This window comes from Temnothorax curvispinosus, unplaced genomic scaffold (assembly GCF_003070985.1).
Source record: "Temnothorax curvispinosus isolate PA1 unplaced genomic scaffold, ASM307098v1 QBEX01018237.1, whole genome shotgun sequence".
Lineage (NCBI taxonomy): Eukaryota > Metazoa > Arthropoda > Insecta > Hymenoptera > Formicidae > Temnothorax > Temnothorax curvispinosus.
This window is the reverse complement of record NW_020228017.1, coordinates 135236-160908: the sequence shown is the minus strand read 5'-3', so window position 1 is coordinate 160908 and position 25673 is coordinate 135236. Positions and strand designations below refer to the sequence as shown.

The 25673-nt window shown below is 33.7% G+C and overlaps 2 protein-coding genes across 6 annotated transcripts; both read left to right on the top strand.

Annotated features, from left to right (window-relative positions):
* The first annotated feature begins 308 nt into the window (after nt 1-308).
* LOC112468227 lies at nt 309-12010 on the top strand. 2 transcript variants are annotated; one of them, XM_025037327.1, is made up of 7 exons: nt 309-712; nt 1794-1931; nt 2133-2213; nt 2305-2496; nt 2614-2674; nt 4426-5109; nt 8008-12010. In XM_025037327.1, the coding sequence occupies exons 1-7, from the start codon at nt 659-661 to the stop codon at nt 8814-8816; spliced, it is 2019 nt and encodes a 672-aa protein (XP_024893095.1). In that variant the 5' UTR covers nt 309-658; the 3' UTR covers nt 8817-12010. The 2 variants fall into 2 exon arrangements, with proteins under 2 accessions (XP_024893095.1, XP_024893094.1); XM_025037326.1 differs by lacking the exon at nt 4426-5109 and having other exon boundaries at nt 310-712.
* A 768-nt stretch (nt 12011-12778) lies between these two features.
* LOC112468230 (glutaminase kidney isoform, mitochondrial) lies at nt 12779-25432 on the top strand. Of its 4 annotated transcripts, XM_025037331.1 has the most exons (12): nt 12779-13338; nt 15104-15198; nt 17418-17453; nt 18495-18594; nt 18690-18835; nt 19136-19509; nt 19707-19987; nt 20915-21091; nt 21387-21547; nt 21877-22002; nt 22188-22328; nt 22701-25432. In XM_025037331.1, exons 1-12 carry the CDS (start codon nt 13234-13236, stop codon nt 22858-22860), a joined length of 1902 nt encoding a protein of 633 aa, XP_024893099.1. In that variant the 5' UTR covers nt 12779-13233; the 3' UTR covers nt 22861-25432. The 4 variants fall into 4 exon arrangements, with proteins under 4 accessions (XP_024893099.1, XP_024893100.1, XP_024893104.1 ...); XM_025037332.1 differs by lacking the exon at nt 17418-17453; XM_025037336.1 differs by lacking the exons at nt 12779-13338; nt 15104-15198; nt 17418-17453 and adding an exon at nt 15357-15863.
* Nucleotides 25433-25673: the final 241 nt, after the last annotated feature.

Here is a 25673-nt window from a genome sequence, read left to right as displayed (position 1 = left end):
ATACCGTGTCGATACATATCGACCTATACTTACAAACTTATAACTTTTGCCATTTGCTCTTTTTTTTAATACAAATATTTCGCATTATCGGTTAATGATTCTAATTCTCTGCACCTAAATCCATATCTTTTTTTTTTTTTTCAAAAACGTTACACAACTATATTATCCCTAATCGAATAGAATCGAACGGAATAGAGACTACTAGTTCTCGTTTCATTTCAGCCTTGACAAAGCAACACGTTATTTCGCACAGCTGCCACGGGATGTCGAGGGAGGGGAGGTGAATTTCTTACACGTGCCGCGTGCCGCGGGTGGTGGCCAGTCGTTCGCCAACAGTGACAAAACGAGCGTGCGTGCTCCGGAGTCCGCCCGGCTCCGCCTGGCCTACGAGCGCACGTAGGTGCATGCCACTTGCGGCGTTCGCCGCTCGCGCACAATAGCGATATACACCGCGTGGTAGGGAGGGTGGGACGTGGGACAAGTGTCTTAGGCCGCTCAGGCGGCGAACACAGAAAGGGGAAAGCGGAAAGATGGCGATGGCGCATCGGTATTACGTGCAGCAGTAGTGATGCAGTGCGAGCGAGTGCCGCCGTCGTCGTTTGCTCCGATCGTACGTACGCGCGCGATCGCTCGCTGAGCGGAGCGCGGGCCAAATGACATGGGAATTTGCAGCAGAAGGCACTTCCTACTGACGATATGCAGCCTGCAGCTAGTGAGTGCGCACGCTAATCCGGATGCGTTAGCCAGCTTTCGTTCTGCCGCAATGTATCTGGCTATAAATTGCCTACATATATTGCACGTATATGTATATGTGCGCGACTTTATCTGCGACAGATTGTGTCGCGTATATTATCTTTTCCTGTTTCTCTCTACTGATTCCTCCGCGATTGTGATGTGATATTAGCGTTAGTCACGCTGCTTTTGTGAGAGCGGACGCGCACTCGCGCAGCGTCCATTGGGAGAGCCGCGGAAGAGAGCCGTTATTACGTTTTTTTCCCTTATCGTCGATTCACGGATTATTTATCGTGTTATTTTATCGTATCGACCCGGGTCCGCGGGCTTATCTCGAGGAACTCCCTAAAAAGGGAGCCTTATTGCGATTTCGTTACATCATTTCATGGACGTCACTCTCCGATAATATTGGAGCATTTTTTTTACGTGTTCTAGCATGCTACGAGTGACTTGCTTTTTGTGTCAGAAGTGTAAGAAAGTAATTGTAATGCAAAATTAATGAGCGTTCTCTTAGATTTCTTTTTTGGAATGTTTGAAGGATTTCTCCGTTGGAATGCTGTAAAATCAAACAATATCTAAATGTAATGATTGATGCATGAAAATTTTGTATGTATATAGAAACCAACAAGTTAAAAACGTGTAGAAAATAAATTTTTGTTTAACAAATTTTTTTAAATGCATATATAAATATCTTATATTTATATTTTTCTTGTCATTTTTTCATTGACAAACATTTATGCTTTGCATTTTATTGTAAGATTGCTTGCCAATTTTTATTGAATTTTATTGATGAAACAATAATCTAAAACGAATCTTTTGAAAGAATTTAGTAAGTTAAAAGTTTTGGACAATCTTTTGTGTAGCTATGTAGCGTCATCAAATGCTATGACTCAGAATGACTAATTAACCGAGTATTTAGAACATAGGGCAATTGTCGTAGATTAAGAACGCTCAGAAGGAATCAGTAAAAATTGAGTTGTTCGTCACTTATCACTTTATATTACGCTCTATGTTGGACGCTTGTGCGTTGTGTGGTTAATTTATTTAATTTTTACTTTCAGATTACCACCATAGAACGTCAAGTCTTCGACTTTTTGGGGTTTATGTGGGCCCCGATACTGGTCAACTTCTTCAACATTATCTTCGTAATTCTAGGATTCTTTGGGGCCTTTCAATATAGACCTAAATATATCATATCGGTGAGTAATTATTCTTGATATGCACGTAAGTAAATAGAAAAAGATTTTCATAAATATTGAGGTGAGAATAATCTACATATATTCTATCATGTAAAAGTTTTGTAAATATTCATCGAAATAGACGTATTTCTTCTTTATATTTATATTAATGGTCGAATTTATTACTTGTCTTTATTAAAGTAACTGCGATTCTTGTTTTAGTATTGTATATGGAATACATTATGGCTAGGATGGAACATATTTATCATATGCTTTTACCTCAATGTAGGGATACTGGACAAAGTAAGTATCACATCAGACACTTATATTATACGATACAATGTGAGTTATCGCGTACGTATAGCTGACATAACATTGCACTATTATTTTTTAGGATAGCGATGTACTTAATCTCGGCACTGGTAGTTTTTCATGGTGGTACGTGAACGGGCCAGGTTGCAAAGCTGTTTACGACGTGACGGAACCGGAGCTTTTTCGACCCGCGCGACCCACTAACGTAACAGACTGCGTGCTAGATTACGAAGTGATAGAAATTTTACACGCTACGACGCAATGTATTCTAGGTGTAAGTGAAGAGTCAATTCTCACATAATGCATTATTATAATAACTGCGTAGATTTTGCTATTGTTATATTGTTACGTGCGTATTAGTTCCAAAATTCAGCCATTTCATATGTTTCAGTTTATGGCAATTGTCGGCGGAATTTGTCTTAGTAAAGTGTTCCTTGAGGAAGATGATAGCTGTGAGTATATTTCAAATTTGTATTTTTAGAGTTTAAATGATTTATAATTTATATTCTGAATTACAAGGGAAATTTTAAAAGAAAAGTACTTTTTTTTTGAAGAAAATAATTTTATTATTGCATTGAAAATAATTTCTATGTTTATTCTTTATTTGTATTAGTTTTTTAAAAATTTCCGTTGACGAATTTTGCCTTGCAATTAAAATATCGGATTAATAAACAAATCATTTTAAAAAATAATTAATATAATCTTAAAATACACAGTAATAATATATGAGCAACCACTGCTTTTTTCTTTCTTTCTTTAATGTTTAAACTTTAAAGTTATCTCTTACAGAAGAAAAAAATAAGATGTACTAATATGAGTTGAATTGTGATTATTATAAGCTTTAGTTTGCACGACAACGTTATTTTACTTTTAAAACTTTTCTTGTGTATCAAAATGCATTCAAGAATATTTAAAAATATTATATTTTTGATTTCAATAAAGTTGGATGCATTTTAATATTTCAAAAAATACTAGTGATACGATAATATTTGCTTGAAGTAAGAATTAATAATCTTTCACACTTTACTGGCTTGCGGTTTATGATAAGCAATTGGGGGAAAAGGTTGTGGTTATTATTAGCAGCATATTCGGTAAAGAGAAGAAATGGAGGCTAAATATTATTCTATTATGTTGAGAAATGTTAAAAGTGACAAGCCATTATATTTTTATTTATTTTTTATAATTTATATTATTTTAATTTATACTACTTTATATTATTGTTAATTTAAACATTACAGTGATAATTAGATAATTATAAAGAACATAAATGAGATTAATTAATTATTCATTTTTTTTCTATGTAAACTGGAAAACGCAAAAGTTATGTTAGTCTTAAACAACCGCTAGATTTTATTATTATATGTTTTCGTTATATTATATTCCGAATACATAATTGCATAGTAAGATATATTTTTTTGCATTAAACTGTTCAGGAGTTTATCACCGCTAGTAGAAGTACATTTTAAAAATATCAATTAGTAATGAGAAATTAGATAAATCTTTGATAAGATTATTGATATTCTTAATAATCACTAATTATGTTTAAGTACACGCGATTATTTATTATATTGCTTGAAAAGAGGGTTATCGGTTACAGTTGATTTCATTGGTGGATTTGATCCTCCATTTTGGTAAGTCCGCTTAATCACGTTCATCAATTGCACGCCATATATACATATTTGTCTATCTTTTGGCACGATTAAATAATTTTTCATAGTATAATCATGAAGTTATAGCGTATAAATTCAGTTTTCAATATGTAGCGACGTAAAACTTTTTGCATCTTGAGGTTTGTAATTCGTATCTGTTGTTATTATTATTGTTATCATTACACGATACTGCTCAAATAGCGTTTCTTTACCTTCGCATGAACGGAATGGTGTTGTGTCTTAACAGTATACGGTATGATTTTCACTTTCTTCAGTCAAGAATGTTACAAATACGATTGCAAAGGCGTAACAAAATTAAGCAGACTATGCCATGTAATAGGCACGAAATGTTACAATCAAGAATTTTTGAGATAGGACACTTTTTCTTCGTAAACACTTTATGGGAAGAACAATTTGGTAACATAACGATATCTTCGGCGTTACACTTGTCGCGTATTCACTTCGTCGATCGATTCGTTAAAACGCACCGCTTATCCTCGGCTCGTCGTCAGCGGACCTCATCTAATGCGATGGATTCTTGAATGATATTTCAGTTGACTTTGTCGGAGGTGATGACTTCGGGTTGGCAGGCCACACGCCGTTGCATCCTATGTACGTTAGCTACTCGGCTCTTCCACCACCCGCCTACTCCCTCAAAAATTCCGCTCAGAACAATTACCCGACCGGCACAGCTAGCTCTCACCAATCTGCCTATCGCGAGTCGAGTTTTCCAAAGCGCGGCGGCGAGAAGCTGCTGGGCGGCGGCGGCGGCGGTTGCTCCGCGCGTGGAAAGGTGATCAACGCCGTCGGTCCCAAGAGCGACACCGTCCGTAGTAACAGCAGTCGCTCGTCCAGCCGCGATTTCCAGAACCTAGACTATTCGGTCGACTACCTAAACCCGGTGGACCATTTGCAGCGGCCGGTGTCACCCGCGTACGACGAGTACGACTCGTTAGACAGCGCCGCTAAGCTGCGATATCAGAAAAACCGGCTGTACTATCCGCACTCGGCCAAGTACAGCCCGGTCGCGCGTATCAAGTGCCGTCAGGTCACGGCGGCGGCGAAGCAGGCCAGGAATCCTCTCGTCAGACCCCGCGTCTTCATTGATCACGTGCGCGACCAGCCGCTGAGGTCGTTTTACTCCGATCCGAGATTGGCCGTTGATCAAGCGGCGAACGAGCGCGACCGGTCGTCTTCTCAGTCGAAACGAGACAGCCGGCCGTTGTCCTTGCACGCGAATAACTTCTAAAACGGAGGACCTTCCACTTTTTTTGTATTCAGTATTTAGGCTACTAGCCTAAAGGTACTTGTATTAAAATTGATGGCACTCTCTTCGAACACGATTGGCAGATAAAATCGCAAGTCCCTGTCTTCTGCTCTCTTATAGCGAGAAGAGTAATGAAAAAGTTAGCTTAACTGCAAAACTTCTATACCACCGCGTATGGTGTCCACTCGTGCGGTACGTGTAACATTATAATTCCTATACTTGCCAAATAGAGCAATTAGTGTAGCTAGCCCTTAGATGCCTTCCCCTTTAGCACTTTCCATCGATCTAAATTGCGAGTTGTGTGTTTCTATAATAACATTACTGCATAATATTTATTTATTGACAGTGTTCTTTGTACTTTGCATCGAATCGACTGAAACGTCGAACTGTGTGTGTTCAATAAGCGTTTGCTCGTTCGTACAAGCGATCAATGCAGTGTGACTTACCTACTAATTCATAAATGTTGCATATCTACATGTGGGATGATTCGGAATTACCTTCCGCTCTCTTCACTGCTTAATACAAACAAATAAATGATTCAATTAAGATACCAATGTGCTGTAATGGTGCAAGATAAGAATGATTTTGGACTAAACTGTTATCTCTGGCTGCCACCTTAATGCCGATAACATTAATGGGGAGTATGAAAAGCTAGAAAAAAGAGTTTCTAATTTATATACATTTATTTGTACAGAAAGAGTTAAGAGGAGTGGACGATAAACGTGAGTCATCTTGCACATGATTCACTTACACGTACTGCTCATGCTCTACGCATAAATTTGGTATATTTACTGTGATATGTATAGAAACTGTATTTAAGGTCACGCGGAATATTTATCGTTTTATAAGTGTACGAGAGATTTTTGATTAGCGATACCTTGACAATTGTATGCATTGGGAGACCTTGACGCACGCTACGTAGAGAAAAATGTTGGTAAGACACAGCATGACCGGAACGTATTACTTAGGTATGAAATTATACCTACAGCTTTATCAGTTTTTTTTAAGTTTATGCGAGAAACCTTTTTGACATTTGACAGAAACCACACATTTTGTGTTTTGCAGTAGTATTATTTCTAGATTCTCTCTATGTCGAGATTATATAATAAATTTACAGAACTCTGTCGTATGCTACGTATGCTACATGGATGGATAGAGGCTTTAAGTTGGTACTCTGAAACGACTAGACTGCATTTAATTAGTTTATTTTATAGCTCGGGTTTTATGGGTATGATCCGGTGCTATGAAGAGTTTTTCTTTTATTGTAAGATATTTAAATGAACTTTTAAACAAGGGAGCGCGCATGACACGATTTCCCTTCGTTTAGTAGTGCATGTAGTAGTTGTGATTTTCTTTCCTTTTTTTTGTATTTTCAATTTAGCAGACTGCAAGTACTTTTAATCCCCGAAAGCCTTCATATTCGTTTTTGTAGAAAATATCTAAATGTATAGATTAAATTTCCCTGTTATGTACGGTACGTTTAATTGAGATTTCTTTACGCATAAAATTTCAGATATTCTTTTTGGCAATATACGTTCATAAAAAATCTTATTCGTTTTGTGACGTTTCACACGTGAATGACTGATTTTTTTGCGTTATATTAAAATTTAATGAGAAATCTGAAGTGACATCACAAACGAAAAATTTAGCTTTTGATGTAAAAAGTAGCTAATACGTAGCTAAATATGCCAATTACAAAGAAAAGACTGCTAAGAGAGAAATAGATGTAATTATATCTTGAACTTTAATACGAGAGAAGAATAATGATTATTATATATTTACATAAATAGATTTTTGTTTAGAGTAGTACGAATACGTTACATGCCACAAGATCGTTATCTTTGATTAGTTACATATATGATTTCAAATATATATACGATATATCTTATTTATAGAGATATAATGATAAAGATGAAAATTATATTAATTATGTAATATTGTACATATCTGTTTTTGTAGTATTTACGTGAAGAAATTAGACAATGAGAAAATTTTTTTATTAGATACAGAATATTACTATTCCTTTATATTTGGATGACTTTATTTATTAAATGTCAAATGTTACTATTTCTTTATATTTGGCTTAGATAAATAATATTTCTGAAGAGAGTTGCAGTAAAGTGAAACCTCGAATACAACGCAGGGTTTTCTTTTGTGTCACTTCAGATTTAATATTTCTAATCAAGTATAGTCTCTATCGAGCATCTCTTTCAAGTTTGTACAGAATATTTATATTTTTTTAAGGTCGTTATAATGAGTTTTGTATTTAACCACTGTATCACGTTATTTACTTTGGTGCAGTTAATTGGGAACAATAAATACGCAATGTCGCTATTCGCTTGCTTTTTTATTTATTAACCCTTCATTCTTCTTTCTTTTCCTTTTTCTAACAATTTCCTACTGTGCGGTTTTCTGGGGAATCTTTTTTCGTTTATTTTTTCTACATTTCTTTGTTATTAAATTTTTGTTTCTAAGTGTTTAGCATCTTTTAGAAATTGTTGAGATACCTCAATGCAAATATTACTTTTTGCAGGAAAATTATTTTGATTAAAGAATTTATCATTATCAATACATTTATTTACTGAAAAGATAGGAAATAAGTTTATGAAAATATTTAGTTAGTAGTCCTAAAATTATTATTTAAAATAATTCAAAGCAAAATGAACGAAACTTTTAACAATAGAAAGAAACTAGAATAAACAGGATTGTTATGGATCGTCCTAACGAAATAATGAATTTTGTTTTTCTTATACTTAACACCATTTGATCATCAATCACTCGATCATTGTGAGTGAACAGACAAAAAAGGAGTCAGGTTGACCGCACCGCAGAATCTGATTGCCTCTTTCTCTCTTTGTTTCCTCGACAGTACGAACTAAACGAAAGAAGAAGCAGCCGCGGCCGTTGTACAGCATTGAGTACTCGCAGCCCGAGCCGCCGATGCAGGATGACAGCAGCGTGTCGCCGAAGCCGATGACGCCGCGCCGAGTGAAGCGACGTTCCGTGATCTCGCGGGACGGCACACGGCGGTCCAGCACGCGGCGCAGCTCGGTGCGCCAGTCGCGCCGCAAGAACCCGGTGAACCGCATTATGGACCACCAGGAGAGCCTGTACGCGAACACGGTCACCCCCTGCATCAGCAACCTGACGAACCAGAACGTCAGCTCGCTGTCGCAGGGCACGCTCAACTACGACCGGATCGCGGTCGGCTGGGACCGCGGCGAGCGGAACACCGCCGAGCGGAACTGGCAGCCGGAAGCGGTGAACATGGCGGTGTCGTCGCCGACCCTGTGGCCACCGGCTGGGACCCAGGACTCGAACGCTTCATCCAGCTTCCCGGTCGGTCAGAGCCCGCCCGCTGGTTGGGAGCAACATCCGACCACCAGTTCCACCCGCAATCTCACCGACAACTGGCAAGCGTCGCCCGGCGAGGTGAATCCGATGCAGTGGCAGGGCCAGAGCAACCCCACGTTCCAGCAGACCAGCACGCAGAGCCTGAACGGCGAGGATATGGAGGAATTGTACAGCAATCGGCCGGCCAGCGCTAGATCCAGCTACAGCAATTACCACGGCGTCAGGGCGACGCCGCAGGTGCCTAATCGCACCGACGTTGTCAGGCAGAGCCAGCGACAGTTCGTCCTCAGTGGACCGCCCGCTTATCAGGACACGGTGATCTGACGATGTAGCGACTCGGGGGAGTCTCAGGTACACGCCTTGTGTTGAAGACGATATGTTGGGATAATAAATTGCAAGCGATAAAATTGGCCTTATACAATTATATCTGCCATTTATCAGATACAGTAAGTGAGATAACTGATCGTAGGTGAAATGAGTAGTAACATTCATTTTTTGCGAATGAAAATGGCACTATTTTTGATAGCGCTAGTCGCGCACGCGACGCCTTTGATTCGATAAAAAGCGAAAATAATGAAGATTTAAAGAAATCGCAGCAATATACTCTCTAAATCTCATAGAGTGGTTTTGCCATTAACATATTAGAGTGATTGCGATAGTCACTCCGAAAGAGAGATAATTTGTCACTCGGGCACTCATAAAGAGTAAATTTTTTACTTAAATTTTTAGAGCAGCTACTCCACCGGAGTGATACAATATCACTCTAAAACTCTAAAGCTATAGTGAATCACTAAAAGTAATTGATAAGTGACTTTAACAGAGTGAAATTTTTCACTTAAAATTGTAAAGACAAAATTTACTCTTATGGACACCAATCTACTGCACTCGAAAAGAGTGCTTTTTCACTCAAATGGAGTACGATTTTACTCCAGAGCACAATTTCAGTTTTTCTTAGAGTGACAAATTACTCAAAGTGTATAGGCTCAATTTTCACTTTTTGTTACACTTGCCTTTTACTCGTTTTGAATGATATTTCACTCTTCGATTTTTAGAGAGTGAGAGTGAATTTTTCACTCTAATTTTTAGAGCAGGTACTCCACCGGAGCCATACAATTTCACTCTAAAGCGCTATATAGAATTATGCAAGTCACTAAAAGTCGACTGATAAGTGACTTTAAGAGTCCATAAAAGTGACATGATTCACTTTTATGGACACCAATCTACTGTACTCGAAATGAGTGCTCTTTCACTCACACGGAGTGCAATTTTACTTCAACTTACAGAGCGCAATTTTACTCTTTCTTGGAGTAACGAATCACTCGAAGTGTACAGGCTCAATTTTCATTTTTCGTTGCACTTGCATCTCACTCGTTTTGAGTGACATTTCACTCTTCGACTTTTAGAGAGTAAAATGTATTATTTCCCCGTCGTCGGTATTTCAAGTTGTAATAATTTCAAACAGTTGTTTTAACTATCTCAATAATTGTATCACAGTTAAAGTGATTGTTTAATAGTGTCTAGAACTTTTATGATGGGAGAAGAAGCGAACATCGCGATTTCGCCGATCTTAGAGCTTTACTCGATGCGGATCGATGCGACAGATCTCTACTAGTGTTGCATCGCGTTGTACTATAATAACGTCTGTAAGCGATCTTACTTAAAGACTCGAAGAGCCGTTATTCGTTCTCTCTGGTCGTTTCGCAATATTATTTTAGAGGTATCCAAGTGATTCGCGTTATTATGATTTGCCGATTTAATATAGTAGACGACGGTCGACAGTGAATCCGTATATAGTCGACGTGATATGAGATGATCTTGAAAACGGCGCAAGAGTTAACTCTTAGATATAATCGTTAAGTTGACTCAACGCACAGATCTTGCAATGTACATTAGAACTTACGCCACTTTCAAGGTAGACAATGAAGATTGCCTTTACTCTCTCAGGATTGATCTATCCGACTGACGTGTGTGAAATTAGTGTACTTAAGATACAGAAGTTATAAAACAGATCGAAATCCTAAGAGCGTTAGAGTTTTTACGCGACATGCTCCCATTCATTCTTCTTTTCGTTGTTAAAAGGTTTCTTAGGAGCTTTACACTTATCATCCTCATCTTATTTATATCATAGAACTAAGGATCCTCTTGTTCTACGCATAAAATCAAAAACTCATCGCATTATCTGTAAATATAGATTTATAATCACAATCACGCTTGAAAGCGTATTTTATCGACAACATTATACAATCAATTTTATTTATAATTCTTCTTAAGTACGATCAACGGCTTACGCTATTTTTGACATTTTATGGTAATACGGAATCAAAAGATGTTCACCTCTGTGAACTTTATGATCTTTTCGCGATCAACTTTTTATACAATTTGTATACAACTCGTTTTTATTTGAACATTTATGTGTATGTTTGAGCGTATACAATTATGCGACAGTCTTCCAAAAGTGATAGAAGATAAAAATTTTGATGCGATTCGTTTTTGTATGCATTAATGACAAATAGTAAACTTATAGAATAATAATGACGTACAATATTATATCGCGTGCAATACTACGCGTTTGCAATACAATATCAGTGCACTGTCTTTTTTACAATGTTTAATTATTTACAGTATTAGAATTATAATCTTTGTATACGCTGAGAAATTGAAACTGACGCGTCTAAGCTAATTCTGTATAAGTCATACATGTGTTATATGCTCGAGATACTTTAATTTGTAGGATTTTGTTGGAATTTGGACTTTTTCAAAGTGCCAAAAGTCATTTCAGAGTAACAAAATTTCAACTTATTTTTACCCAATGTCATAAAAAGATGATGATTGTCCAAAAATTGATCACAATTTTCGTATATTATTCGTCAATCAAAAGAAAATTTACAAAATATGTTTTTTTCCATTTATTAATTAATATGTATGTAATTATTACATACAATTTTTTCATTGCTTATATTTTTCACGCGGTAAATGTTAGCTCGTTTATATAAATGCGTCGAGAATTAGGGAGGAGATAGAAACCAAAGTTTTAAATATCAATGTACGAGTAAGATCAACTTTAAAACTGCCTCACCTGTTCTGATTGTTGTACAATCTAGAATTAATTCTGAGACTCGTTAAATCAAATGAAACGTGAATTACGTTTAATTTCTTACTTATAAGAATCTCGTAGTTTTCTAATTGTATAGGTACTTACATCAACTGGACTATTATACTTACAAATGTAATAATAGCTTCACGTACACGGCAGCTATCTTATCGATTGCGAAGCACATACAGTGCAATTATATCGGTGCACTTTGTTTTATTAAAATGACGTCTCGGATGTCGCATTGTTTGCGTTACATATCGCATCATGCAGTTTTAAATGACGAAAATTTAGTAATAATTGTTTGAATTACGTACAGTTTATTCAGTGTAAGAGATTACACTCGAGATTTACAGTTATTATACAATATATTATATTACCGTGTAACAATTGCAAGACAATAAACGATAAATGTTCATTACTCTAATTATCAATTTCAGTAATTTGTAATTAATCCTTTATTCCATGTATCCTGTCCCTTTAGATATATTACATATAAAATAAATTTATTTCAATTGTGTTTTAATACTAGGGCCGGTATTCATAGTCGGTTCTTATATTTAAGACCATCTTAAGTACAATCTTAAGATGTCATTAACCAATCACAGAGCCGATTAGCATCTTAAGATATTACTTAAAACGGTCTTGAAATAAGATCTGATTATGAATACCGGCCTAGAACTATTAATAGGGTCAAAATAACTAATTTGACATTTTTAAAAATAATTATATTATTTATTTTTAACATCACAGTTTCTGAAATTTTCTCTGACTCTTATTGAAATATTCAGATAATTAATTTAATTTATAAATTTTTCTTTTTTTTTTAATTTTAACCTTTAATAAAAATAAATAGGTATAGGTTAATCTTTTTTGGGTAGTTTAGTGTTAAATGATAATATTATTTATTTTATTTATGTTATGCGGTATATGGCATCACAAATATAAATAATCGTATATATGCATGTGTGATATGTTTGCGATGTGCAAAAATCATTTTACAAGTTACAAGCAGTCATAAGCAGACTTTCCCCAAGAGAACGTCGACGCCGTTCCGCGATTTTATTTCCCGCGGGTTAATTCGTGTCAGTTATATACGCCGTGACATATTCCGGATCAGCTATATAGCGAAATTTTGTACCATCCCTAAATCGCGCATGTCCCGCCGGCCGGTCTTCCCCGCCTTCTCTACGACTCTCGATGCAGTAGACGCTGGTCGTCGGGACGCTAAGGGTCGTCTTTCGACGGCGATGTCGTTGTCGCAGGTAAAATTGCGACAGGTGATTGTGTCAATTCGCGGACGATATCAATCGAGAATTCATTGAGGGACTAGATCTTCGAGTCGGGGAAAATTATACCTTGAAATATGGATCAAATAGTGTAGAAACGGGCGTTTTGCGTTTTAAAGTGCGAAATTTTGGTGGACATCTTTTGGGATATCGATCAGAAAATTCGAGCTTTCAAGAAGAAAGTTTTATCTGGCTAAATATTTTACGTGCGAGATACAGATTGCAAATTGAAAAATCTCGCTTTCATGTGAAGCAGTTCGATTATTTCTTTATATTGTTTACGACTTTTCGAATTATCATGAATTAATTGCGGTTGTTTCGAATTAGTGTTGTCGAATAAAATTATACGAAGTTATCAGTGATGAAAGCGTCGATATTAAGGGAGGTGGTGATGCAAGGTGCGAGGATGCTGAAGTTCGTGAGAGTCGGTGCAAACGGGCTCAGGAAACTGTACTCTACCAACAAGGTAAGAATATTTTATGTAAAAAAAAAAAAAAAAAAAAAAAATAGGAAAGATTCAAAAGCGAGTCGTTAAACGACGGAAATTCACGAAAATTCACAAAATTACGAAATTCATACAAACGACTTAGTAAGGGAAATATTAAACATGGCGATTACGGATTCAAGTATTACGCAATAATGGTAACATGCCTACAACTCAATGTTAACACATTTATCGACGTATTAGATCTATTCGTTACGTTGTAATTTAGATATACATCCTTAAGGTATTAAGGAAGAAAAACGACCGATTCTCGATTCAACCACGTGGGCGGTGGCAATGGCCTATATCGGTGACAGAAATAGTTTGACACATAGCTCGCGTATGTCTATTATGTTGCGCCAACAAGCCGCTCGAATTAGACTATTACACTTAATAGTTTGTGCTTAATAATGATTAAAACTCGCCGATAATTATTAAAAGCAATATAATTAGTATGTACTACAATTATGTAACTGATCGTTTTACGATTATATTTTTAACAATGAGCATGCTGCATATTACAATATACTATATGAAGTCTGGATTTAAAGTATGTTATAGTGTATTATCGTGAAAAAATTTAATAAATACGTCTTGACACTTATATTATAAGAAACCTATTTATTTATTTATCTACCCAGAATTGTCAAGCAATATTTGGATTTTATTATTAACGTTTTTATCACTATGGACAAAATACGAGTATGTGAAGCTTATAGTTATGTATTGATTACATAACAAGCGGTGAGAGTGACATTCAGAGACGAGTAATCTCGCTCTTCAATCTAGTCGGGCTTTCAATTTTCATTACGCTTATATGTGTATGTACATACAAACCTACTGATCCGAATTAAAGTACACGTGACAGGCTTCTGCTTAGAGTACTATGATGTTGATTCATCGAAGGATCAATACAGAGCTGCCTAGCAACCAGCGCGATTCTTCTATCATGCAACCATCTCGAAATGTATAATTCAGAAACTGCTTAAAATAATTTTTTTAAATGAAGAAACTATTATATATATAGTCTCTCTGTGATATGAATATATTTTACTATACGAACAGTTTTATTTTAAAGTTTAAATTTAATAAAAAAATACACAACTATCGAATTAAATGCACAATTTTTCTTATTATAAATTTTATATTTATTAATTTACAGGCATATTTAGAAATGTGTAATTAATCTTCTTAATAAATTGCTAAAGCATCTTATTAATATAGCAATTGCTAATATTTATTGTAAAAGATTAATATAATTTCTGATTGTTTAATAACTTATGTCATTAAAATATAAATAAAAATGTGTTTTCTATCAATATTAAAATTAAATAATTTTTTTAGTTAATATAATAAAAGAAAGTAGTTTGATATGTACGTAAAAACTAAAGTTTTTCAATAAATCAAATTTCACTTAACTCTTGAATGAAACAATGCAGTCTGAGCATACATAATGCAAAATGCATAGAGCTTCATTTAGAGATTATAAAATACTATATTTTATTAATATTATATCATAATGTCTTAAAATAATTTTTATTTTATTGAACAAATACATTTTCACCTATTTCTTAATTATTAATTACAAACTCCAGGAATTCTTGCATGTTTCTACGTTTTGTTGAATAATATCTCAATTGTGGCTAATATTATTTGAACAATTCGGTGTTTTATTTTATGTAATTGTGAAAACAATTACAATTTTATTTTCTACTTGTTAACGAACGGAATATTCATGATTTTACAGAAACGTGCTGCTATACCAACGTCCACGAGACTCGGAAAAGCGAATTTGAATGCCGCTTCTGGAGCTGCAGTGAAATTGGAACATCCTCAAATACGGTACAAAAAATCCTAACATTACTTATTTAATTCTGAGAAAGAATTAAACAAAAAAATGTGGAATAGTTTTATCGAATTAATACATATTTTTACGAACTATTTTTTTAATAATACCTAATATTTTTTTTTATACAAATAAGTAACGCAAGAATTTCTTTTGATATATCTTTTTAATCGCGTATCGCACGATGGCTTGTATAAGAAACATAAACGTAACGTAACACTGAAACGCGTAATTTGAACGTTGCGCTGGACGAATGCGTAATTGTGATAACTGGCAAACGATACCGACATATAGAAAAGCATAGTGATCGTCGTGCAATAAGTTTATCGATGCAATATCATGCACTGCAATCTATTAACCCATCGCAATTGATTAGGTCGAGCGTTGTTATTGTGTATTATTTAAGCGCGGTCAGCAACATAAGATCTCTCAGATCGTAATTTTATCTGTCACTAAACTGAAGCAGTGGGATTTCTCGAGAACGCGAGATATAATATAGATTGTAAAATATTCTCAAAATGGTGTACTTTCTGTGGTGATATTAATTAGTGTTTCTTTCACTCGCAATTATTAAAGTCAGAACAATGGACGACTTTGAATTTAATGGTCATTGCATCGACACGATTGATGATTTCAATGAATTACCATTAAGAACGTATCGGTAAGATTATCTTATTCTGAAGAGTATCTAATATTAACATCGTTACTATAGATATTTGTTAGAATCAATGAAAATTTTTAACAAATTTTTAACAAATATTGAGTAACGATTTCAATTATTTAACATTAGTCCTTTTATAAAAGAATTGAATTGAGAGTTATTTATAGAAGAGATAAATTGGAAAGCGATACAAAGAAATATAAAAATAAAAATATTTCTAAACTAATTAAAAAGAAAAAGGCCAATGATAGAGCATTATGTTAAACCATATAATTAATTAACATATGTACAAAGAACCATATAATTAATTAACATATGTACAAAGAACGGTTCTTTGTACATATGTTAATTAATTATATGGTTTAACATCTACTAATGCTCGATCATTGGCCTTTTTCTTTTTAATTTTTATATTTATACGAGCGTGCATGGTTATTATTTTTATCTTTATTTTTAAACTAATCTCAGATTTTGTAGAAAATCAATTCCTGATTTTGATAAAATTAAATCTTGACTATAAAATAAATATTTTTTAAATAAATTCATCTGTTCTTAATGCGATTTAATTATAATTTTTTATTAAACATCATACATTATTTAATGCTTTATTTATCATATAACTTAATCAAGATTGTGCATCTATAAAGAATTCCAGAACATAAATTCTTTTTCTGTCGAGCTGATTTTTAACATCTCAATCCTTTATCCACCGGAGTTGTCTGCTCTAGCTCTAATAAACTCTAATATACTAAGCAATTATTTGTTACCGGTTTCTGTTTGTTACAATTGTTCGTCATCGAATGCAAATTGCATGTAGCTCCTCGCTCTCAAGATGTCACCTGCTCCTGACGTAAATGATATTTTAAGGTTTATTTTTTATCATTGTGGGGGGTCGACGTCAAAACATGTTTTCCTTTTTCTTTTTCGAGTGTTATAAGAACCTCGGTGATATCTGTGACGGAGTAATTTTGCAACCAGACAGCAATAAGACGTTCTTTAGATTTTGCACAAAAAGTCTGTTACATTTAACGTTTTGCAAACTTGTATTATGTGAAGAAAACTAAAGATCTAATCGTGTTTTGTGGTGCGCTGCAACGCGAAATAATCACAGCGATATTTTATTAGATTGAGTTAACAAAAAAACGTTTGTCTAACTAAATCTGCGAAATTGAACTTGAATTAAATAAACGTAATTTAACGCGACGTAAAAAATTGCAATTAATACCTGCGAGATTTATAAATATAATGTTTGTTGATTTTTAACAATAAAAGTATAACAGTTTATACGCAGTTAAAATAAAATAGTTTTGAACTACGACAATCACTATGCCGTACATCGAGTCAGACGATTGTGATTCCAAAGCAAACTCTAATCTCCAGTTGACTAAGCTTTCCGAAGATTACGCAATTAAATCGAAAATCGCGTGTTCGATCTGGGTAGAGAAGAAAGATGATCGATCCACCCGGATGTTGGCACGCTTTCTTAGGTAACAGTCGCATTAACCATTATTATCATCACTAATGCAGAATCGTTTGTTTTGCTTTTCGTTACAGCGAATACAGCTTTATTCACGACAGCCATTATATGTAGTGAGTACACTATGCGCCATTAATGCGTTGCGTGATATGAATAGCTTATTAATAGCACAGTATTTATTCCGTGCCATTTTGTCGATATAACAATTTCATTAAAGCTAACGAACGAAAAATTAAACATAAAATTATCATTTAATGAAATGTCAGACATAATAACTTCATATCTAGGGTAACTCGGAGGAATATGCACACTTAAGAAAAATATGATTTTTTTCCTATTTCTCTTTCTTTTTGAGGTATCTTTGCATACTGGTCTTCTTTTTCCTTCTTTTATCTGTTATTTATATATTACTATTAAAAAGAAAGAAATACAAAAGTATTGCAAAAGTGGCTTATATCCCCATGTGGGGGTAATATTGTTACATATACAAACATGTATAATAATTTAACTTTAGAAGGGCATTCTTGTCTAAAAACATGTAAAAGAATATTTTTATTACAATTTCAATAAAACACTAAGAAAATTCTAAAAAGCACGTTGTCATACTTGTCATACTGTACTTACCCCATAAAAATTGTAATACTGACAGGAAGTAAGTAAAACTTGGGCAAAACGTCAGATATAATATTTTTAACAATTTCACAGTATTTACAACAACGCTCCTAGCCGTAGCTTTGTTATAAACATAACGTGTGGCATATTCCCCACACTGGCATATTCCCTCCAGTTACCCTAATCTTTTTGTTTATTGTTTATTAAGCAAGATAATCAATTTTATTATTCTACTTATATTTTCAATGCATGGTGAGTTTTACTTTTACGTTTATAAACGTACGGTGATTTAATTAAATGGAAGATGGAATATTACATTTATTTTATAATTACTAAGTAACAGTTGTAGAATGAGTTAAATAATGATAATGTGGTGGTCATTCTAGCTATACATGTATATGATTTTGTTATTATTGTCTATATAATTAAAATTATAAAAAAATAGTTGTGAGAAAAATATCTGTTGATTGTATTAGTACATTGTTCACAAACGCGTTATTTGCTTTATATCATTTAATAATTATATTTTTAATGTTTTACAGCACTCGAGATCAAGATCAAGCAACGAACGCCGAAGATGTTTTATTTGACATGTTCAAGAACGAGGAGACCGGTCTTGTATCAGCCGCGGAATTTCTAGCTGTATGTAAGACGGAACAACATTCTATTTTCATAGAGAGATAAATTCGTCAAATAGTTATATAACAGAAATTAATATCTATATTAATTTATTTAAGGCTTTAAGGATAACTGGTTTACGGAAAAATGATCCTCGACTTCAAGAACTTACTGACAATCTGAAAAAAGAGCACGCCAAGAATAACGATCGCACTAAAGCTATATCGCACGAAACGCAGAAGCTAGATAGAGAACAATTCAGAAGGTGAGTCTACGATCTCAAAAAAACAATTCATATGCATGTATTTTAAGTAGATGCGAAACATTACATTACTTCAATAGTTCTAGATATTCTTCATAACGTGAACTTTAATATAATTTTATACGTATTTATTTTAATATAACATTATACGTATATAATGTTTAAATATTTGCAAAATTAAATTTAACTTTTAAATATATTTCTTCTTGAATTTAATGTAATATTTAAATGTTGAAAAAAGCCAAGTTTGTAAATATTACGATAAGAAAACGTCTTTAAATGCGTCGCTGTTTCCTCTTTCAGGATCATAAATCCCAATATCGTCTTGATCTCGCGAGCGTTCAGGCATCAGTTCATAATTCCCGACTGGTCAGGTTTCACAAAACACATCGAAGATTTTTATTGGAAATGCAAAACGAACACCGAAGGCAAGGTCGCCTCCTATATACCGCAGTTAGCCAAGATGAATCCAGAATATTGGGGCGTATCCGTGTGCACCATTGATGGTCAGCGATTCAGCATTGGAGATACCTCAATACCGTTCACCCTTCAAAGCTGCAGTAAACCTTTGACCTATGCGATAGCCTTGGAGAGGCTGGGTAACGAAGTGGTGCATCAGTACGTTGGTCAAGAGCCGTCCGGTAGAAATTTCAACGAGCTCGTACTAGATTATAATAGTATGTACTATATTTGGTCGAAAAAAATGATACAATTTGAATAACAGTAAAAAATCAATTAATAAATTTGGTATTTAAGTTATTTTAAATTTAATTAAAAATTAAGAAAAAAATGACAAAATGTGAAGTGCTTTATTATTATTTTTTTTATTTTGACTTATACGATCAATTTGTAATACAAATGGATATCTTTTTAGAGAAGCCGCACAATCCAATGATCAACGCCGGCGCGATATTAATTTGCTCGCTTCTGAAAACGTTAGTCAAGCCGGAAATGGGCCTGGCCGAGAAATTCGACTTCACGATGAATTGTTTCAAAAGATTGGCCGGTGGTGAGAATCTCGGGTTTAACAACGCCGTCTTTTTGTCAGAGCGAGAGGCGGCCGATCGAAATTACGCTTTAGGATTTTACATGAGGGAGCACAAATGCTATCCGGAAAAGACGAATCTGCAGGAAGTTATGGATTTCTATTTCCAGGTAGATATTTCTTCCTTATGTAGTCATTGAAACAATTTAAATAAAGCATTACACAGTAAAAAATCGTACGTCCAAATGTTAAAATTTTCTTGTGTTACCAAGATTTGGCTATTATTTTAATGTAAAATTAACATACAACAGCTATGTTATTATTTTCGTAACATTTTCATGTGTTATATTAATGTCAACGTGATAACTTAACACTTTATGTATGTCATTTAGAAACTGAATATTATTCTGAGTTATTTTAACATAATTATTTCAAAAAATCAACACGCCTTAAAGTTATTTTAACATAAACAAAAGTTAAAGTAAATTTTCAAATAATCGTAAACTTTGACATACAAAATAATCAAATTTACTACAATCAAATGTTCAAAACAACATTTCTCTTAAGTTGAAATAACTATCGTTTATTCAAATATGTTATTGCGACATTTTTTAAAAGTTATTTTTACATTATACTTAAAGTTAAAAGAACAAATATAAATGTAAAATATAATGTCAATAAATTAACATTTCTAATTTGTCAACAAGTAACACATGATGAATGAGTTATTTTAACTCAAAATTTAGAGTAGACTTTCTGGGGCATTTGAAAAATGTTTATTAAAATATGTTTATAAATATGTTTATAAAAATATTTATACGATTAACATTTTATTTTTTACTGTGTACGGACTCATTTTTAATTATTAGGAACAAAAATTAAAATAAAATAAAAATTTATGAATGTACGCTAAATAATAGTTTTCGATATCTTTTTACTGAATAAACACGAGTCTGTTTTAGTTTAATTCGTGGTACATCTTTCAATTTCCCTTTTGACTACGATACTGAGGAACCAGACTAAACCGCCTCTATTTCTATTTCGGGTATTTGTGCGTATGTAACGTTCTGACGATAAATTTTGTTTTTACTGGCAAGTGCTGCGCTATGGAAGCAAATTGCGAGACAATGTCGATAATGGCAGCTACATTAGCGAACGGCGGCATTTGCCCGATTACCGAGGAGAAGGTCCTAAAACCGGACAGCGTCCGCGATGTCCTGAGTCTTATGCACAGCTGCGGCATGTACGACTATAGCGGACAATTCGCGTTCAAAGTGAGTTAAAAAAAGAAAAATGCACCGTGTAATATCTTCGGAAATCAAAATAAATGGTTCAAAGAACACACGAAATTAAAAGGCTCAACAGACTTTTCAGAACCATAACCGGCAACTGTTTAGTTATAAAAAACTTTTACTGCGTTGCTTTATTGCGTAAATATGTTAATTGACATGATACGTAATCTGGTTTTGGATAATAATTTATTTACTGTACGTATGATGCCAATATCGATGTAAAGCTTTGATAAAAATCGATACTTTACATTTTATTCTATGTTATATTTTATTCTAGGTTGGCATACCGGCCAAGTCCGGCGTGTCGGGAAGCCTTCTCGTGGTAATTCCAAACGTCATGGGAATTTGCACGTGGTCACCACCCTTGGATCCGCTCGGCAATTCCTGTCGCGGTGTGCAGTTCTGCGAGGAGCTCGTGCGCGAATTTAACTTCCACAGGTAACGATACAGTTAATCAATAATCAAATTGTTTATCTAAAAAAGAAAACAAAAAAAGTTGATGAGCGATTAAAAAATATTATTTCAAATCTTTAAATTGTTCTTTTTTCTTACTTAAACATTCAACATGATTAAAAAATTTGAATACACTGTGTAGGTTGTACAACTATTATTATGGAACATTTTTTTTGAAATTTATCTGAGTTCCTTATTCCTTGTAATTTACGTTATAGTCGATCATAAACTTCATCGAAACTGAAATTCAACTTTTTTTCTTTGCCCTTTCTCGTGACGTTATTAGATAAACCTATTTCATAATATGACTACAGGTACGATAATCTGAAGCACGCGACGAATAAGAGAGATCCTAGACGGCACAAATACGAAACGAAAGGCCTCTCGATCGTTAATCTTCTGTTCAGCGCTGCCAGTGGTGACGTCACAGCGATGAGAAGGTGAGTTACTCTTTTAAAAACCTGTTTAATAAAGATAAATGCGCGAACCTGTGTTGCGCGTTTTTTTTTAATCATATTTCTGTACATGAGAAATTTTGCACCGGTGATGAAATTTAACGGAGGCAAAGAAGTATTAGAAGTTTACATATAGTTATATTAGTTTTGATTGTTATCGATAATTTCAGACACCGATTGAGTGGGATGGATATGACACTGTCGGATTACGATGGCAGAACCGCGTTGCACTTGGCCGCCAGCGAAGGTCATCTAGATTGCATCGAGTTTCTGATCGAGCATTGCGGGGTCCCACATGATCCCAAGGACAGGTACAACTTGAGCACTGCTTCAAGATCCAGTTACAATGATTATTTCACGAATTGAGTATAATCTGACAACGGATTTTTGGCAATTATTACGAATAATTAATCTATTATAGTTCTTTTTTAAAGCACACTTTTTACATACGGAATAAGCAAATATATTCTCTTTTTCTAATCTTTATTTGTAAATTATTTAATACATTTAAAGTTAATGTTTTCTAAATTAGAATTTAATTCTTTTCTATAATTTTTTTTACAATTTTTTAAATGATTAATATTTTTTCTTTATGCTAGAATTAATCGTTTTCATGTGTTTCCAGTAGCTCTTATCTTTATGCATGCCATGCAATTAAATTTGAAAACATATCGTGTTTTTAGATGGGGTAAACGACCAGTCGACGAAGCCGAGACTTTCGGGCACGTGCAGGTGGTGGAGTATCTGAACAACTACGCTCTCGTCCGTAAGACCGAATTAGAGAACAAACAGAACGAACGTATCGATGAAGTTAAACCGGAAACGGCAGTGCAGTCGCCGTGAGCAATAAGCGATGACGAATTTATTCGGAACTGGAGTGAGTCGAGGAACCGAGGGTGAGGGTGGGAACAAGGACTTACGTGAAAGCTGTCGAGTGGAGAAAAAAACGAGACGACGTATCGATCGTAGTAACAGCAGAACGAGGTCGCAAGAAAATACGTTTTTATTCTATGTAACCAGAGAATTTTTCAATATTATATTATTTGAATGGTATAGCACATATATGATATATAGAATTATTTCATAACTATATTTATGTAGTAGCTAATCGCAATTAGTAAATGCGTTTTGGAACATATTTTTTATTTATCAACCTTAATGCAAAAAAATTTTTACATCAGCCTTAAACGGACAATAACGGGGAACAATCATTCTATCAGTTTTTGAACGCGTGACCTCGTTCTATTTACGCGCGACAGATTCGAGTTATCTCAGCATTGAGCAACATACTCAGATTAAGAATAACTGTGATTAATATTACGTATGGGTCTTTTTTCCATGATTTAGTTTATTAAAAGTGAGAAGTTTGTTTCCATTACTTTATTAATTTATATGTTACTTCTACCTCGTATTCTTTACTATCGTATTCCTCACCATCATATATTCACTCTTTAAGATACACTTCGATATCTTTTCTGCTTTTGAATGTAAATGCGAGAGAAACTTCCAATTTACATATCAGATCAATAAAAGTACAAACCAAGTGCTATCCGATTTTTAAGTTTGAAATATTCTGTCTTTATGTTTGACAGAATATTCAGTTAACAGGAGATAATATGCTTTAATTACTTCACAATTTTGAATAATTTGAGCTATTTTTGAGCTGTTATATTTAATAAGGCATAAATTCTTTTGTCTTTTATCGACACAAGTCTATCTTAAAAACGAGGCAAAAAAAGTGGCTATTTCGGGAATAAATTTTTAGAATTAATTTGTTCAATAATAAAGTATTTCGCCCGACAGCAAAATACATTAATGTAAAAAAATTACTAACGTTGTAAAATAAGAGTCAATTTAATGAATTGAAAATTTTAAATAAGCATAGACTATTTAATACGTATAAATTGAGGTTGTAAGAGACATTAAATATTTCCGTTTTTTATTTTCTAATTTCTTTTTTTTTCTCTCACATTTAAATAATATAAAAACAATAATTTTATAAAATTGAAGATATTGACAAATTGTCATATTGTCTCAACACAGTGGCGCTTATTATTATTCCTCTATTTAATTCTGGAAGTAGTAAGTTATTTTTCTAATACAATGGCGCATAAATACGCAAATAACTAGCCAATCGGGAAATACAGATGTTATCTCGGTGGAAATTCTTCGTAACAAATCGCGCGTGAATCGTGCGTTAAACATATCTTTCTGAATATACTTTCCGTGATGTTTTAGAGATTCTTTGAAGATATGGAATGTATATCCGTCTTAGAGAGGAATATTTACTATTTCGCAAGCGTCCATTGTGAGAGAAACTCTTAAAAAAGTATTAACTTAATGTGATATCTTAATAGAGAGACATATTTTATTTTAACAACGTCCCTCTTTTCTTCATTATGTTCTTTAATAACGTAATGTTATTAAAGTTAGTTAATGTTTTTTAAAAAAGTTTACGTCTGTATTAAAAATTAGTTACCTTTCGATTGTTTTTATCTATTGTTTGGAAAAAGGCAGATAAATAATCTGTGCAGATAATTTTTATGTCATTCATAATTAATTAAAGAATTAGGCATTTACATGAGAGACGGAATGTTACGGTAATCTCTATTTCTTCCGTCTATAATATCATCTACTATAATGTATAGAATAATATGTACGTTGTTTCCATAGATATAGTTAAACGGATAACGCCAATTCTGAGTACAATTATATGCTTATTTTTCAGTGTATGAGCGAGTACTCAGTATCGCCATACTGTTGTTGTTACGCTACATAAATGTGCCGACAGATGCAAAAAGGCTGGAAAAGTCAATTTCTCGCGAACGCGTCAACTATAACGATTACGATTACGCTAACAATTACACTAGCGATTATATATATATTCTATGTATGTTAGACAACTATATTTTCGAATAAATTAGCTAGGATCGCTTCGCGTAGAGAGAAACCTGATCTTATATTTTCAAACGGGCAAAAGATGACAATAACGTTACATCGTATGAGAACGTAATTCTCATGTGAGAGGTGGATATAGATTCGTAATTTTTTGTCACTAAAAGAACAGAATTTATGTGGCATAAAACTGTTTATAATACATTTTAAGAAATGTATAATTTTTTTACCTAATCTATTCGTGAGGAATTAGTTACAGTATTAGTAGATGTGAGATAAGTTTAACAACGAAAAGCCTTCACATATTTTTCTATGATAGTTATATTAACATATGTATATGACTGTGGCGTTTTTAATTAAACAATTGTTGAGAAATTCGATAATCTCAAACTTCCTATTTCTAAAAAGATTTTATTTATAGTTAGTAAATTGTTTGTGTAATTTGTGCAATCCAGACCAAGTATTGCGTCCACCTCTGTACTTGTTCTGTCTATGAAATAAAGTATTAAATAAAAAATAATTTGCGTCTCTACTTTACTTATCATAATTTTATTTAAATTTATTTTTTTAATATTAATAATATTATTAAATTAATAATAATAAATATTAATATAATAAATGTTAAATTTTTATAGATATTAATTTATAGATATTAATTGTCTCGTCGTTTATAATATTTGTACTGTTAATAATAATTTATAATACGTACTCTACAATTGTTTAAGATTAATTATAATTGTGCGTTCAATTTTACAATATAA

What these genes read in the sequence shown, in the direction of transcription:
- LOC112468227 (XM_025037327.1), top strand. Translation starts at nt 659, where the DNA reads ATGGGAATTTGCAGCAGAAGGCACTTCCTACTGACGATATGCAGCCTG. An exon ending in CGATATGCAGCCTGCAGCTA is followed by an intron (nt 713 to 1,793) that starts GTGAGTGCGCAC and finishes TTTTACTTTCAG; the next exon opens with ATTACCACCATAGAACGTCA. An exon ending in GACCTAAATATATCATATCG is followed by an intron (nt 1,932 to 2,132) that starts GTGAGTAATTAT and finishes TTCTTGTTTTAG; the next exon opens with TATTGTATATGGAATACATT.
- LOC112468230 (XM_025037331.1), top strand. Translation starts at nt 13,234, where the DNA reads ATGAAAGCGTCGATATTAAGGGAGGTGGTGATGCAAGGTGCGAGGATG. An exon ending in CAGCCGCGGAATTTCTAGCT is followed by an intron (nt 18,595 to 18,689) that starts GTATGTAAGACG and finishes AATTTATTTAAG; the next exon opens with GCTTTAAGGATAACTGGTTT. An exon ending in GCGGACAATTCGCGTTCAAA is followed by an intron (nt 21,092 to 21,386) that starts GTGAGTTAAAAA and finishes ATTTTATTCTAG; the next exon opens with GTTGGCATACCGGCCAAGTC.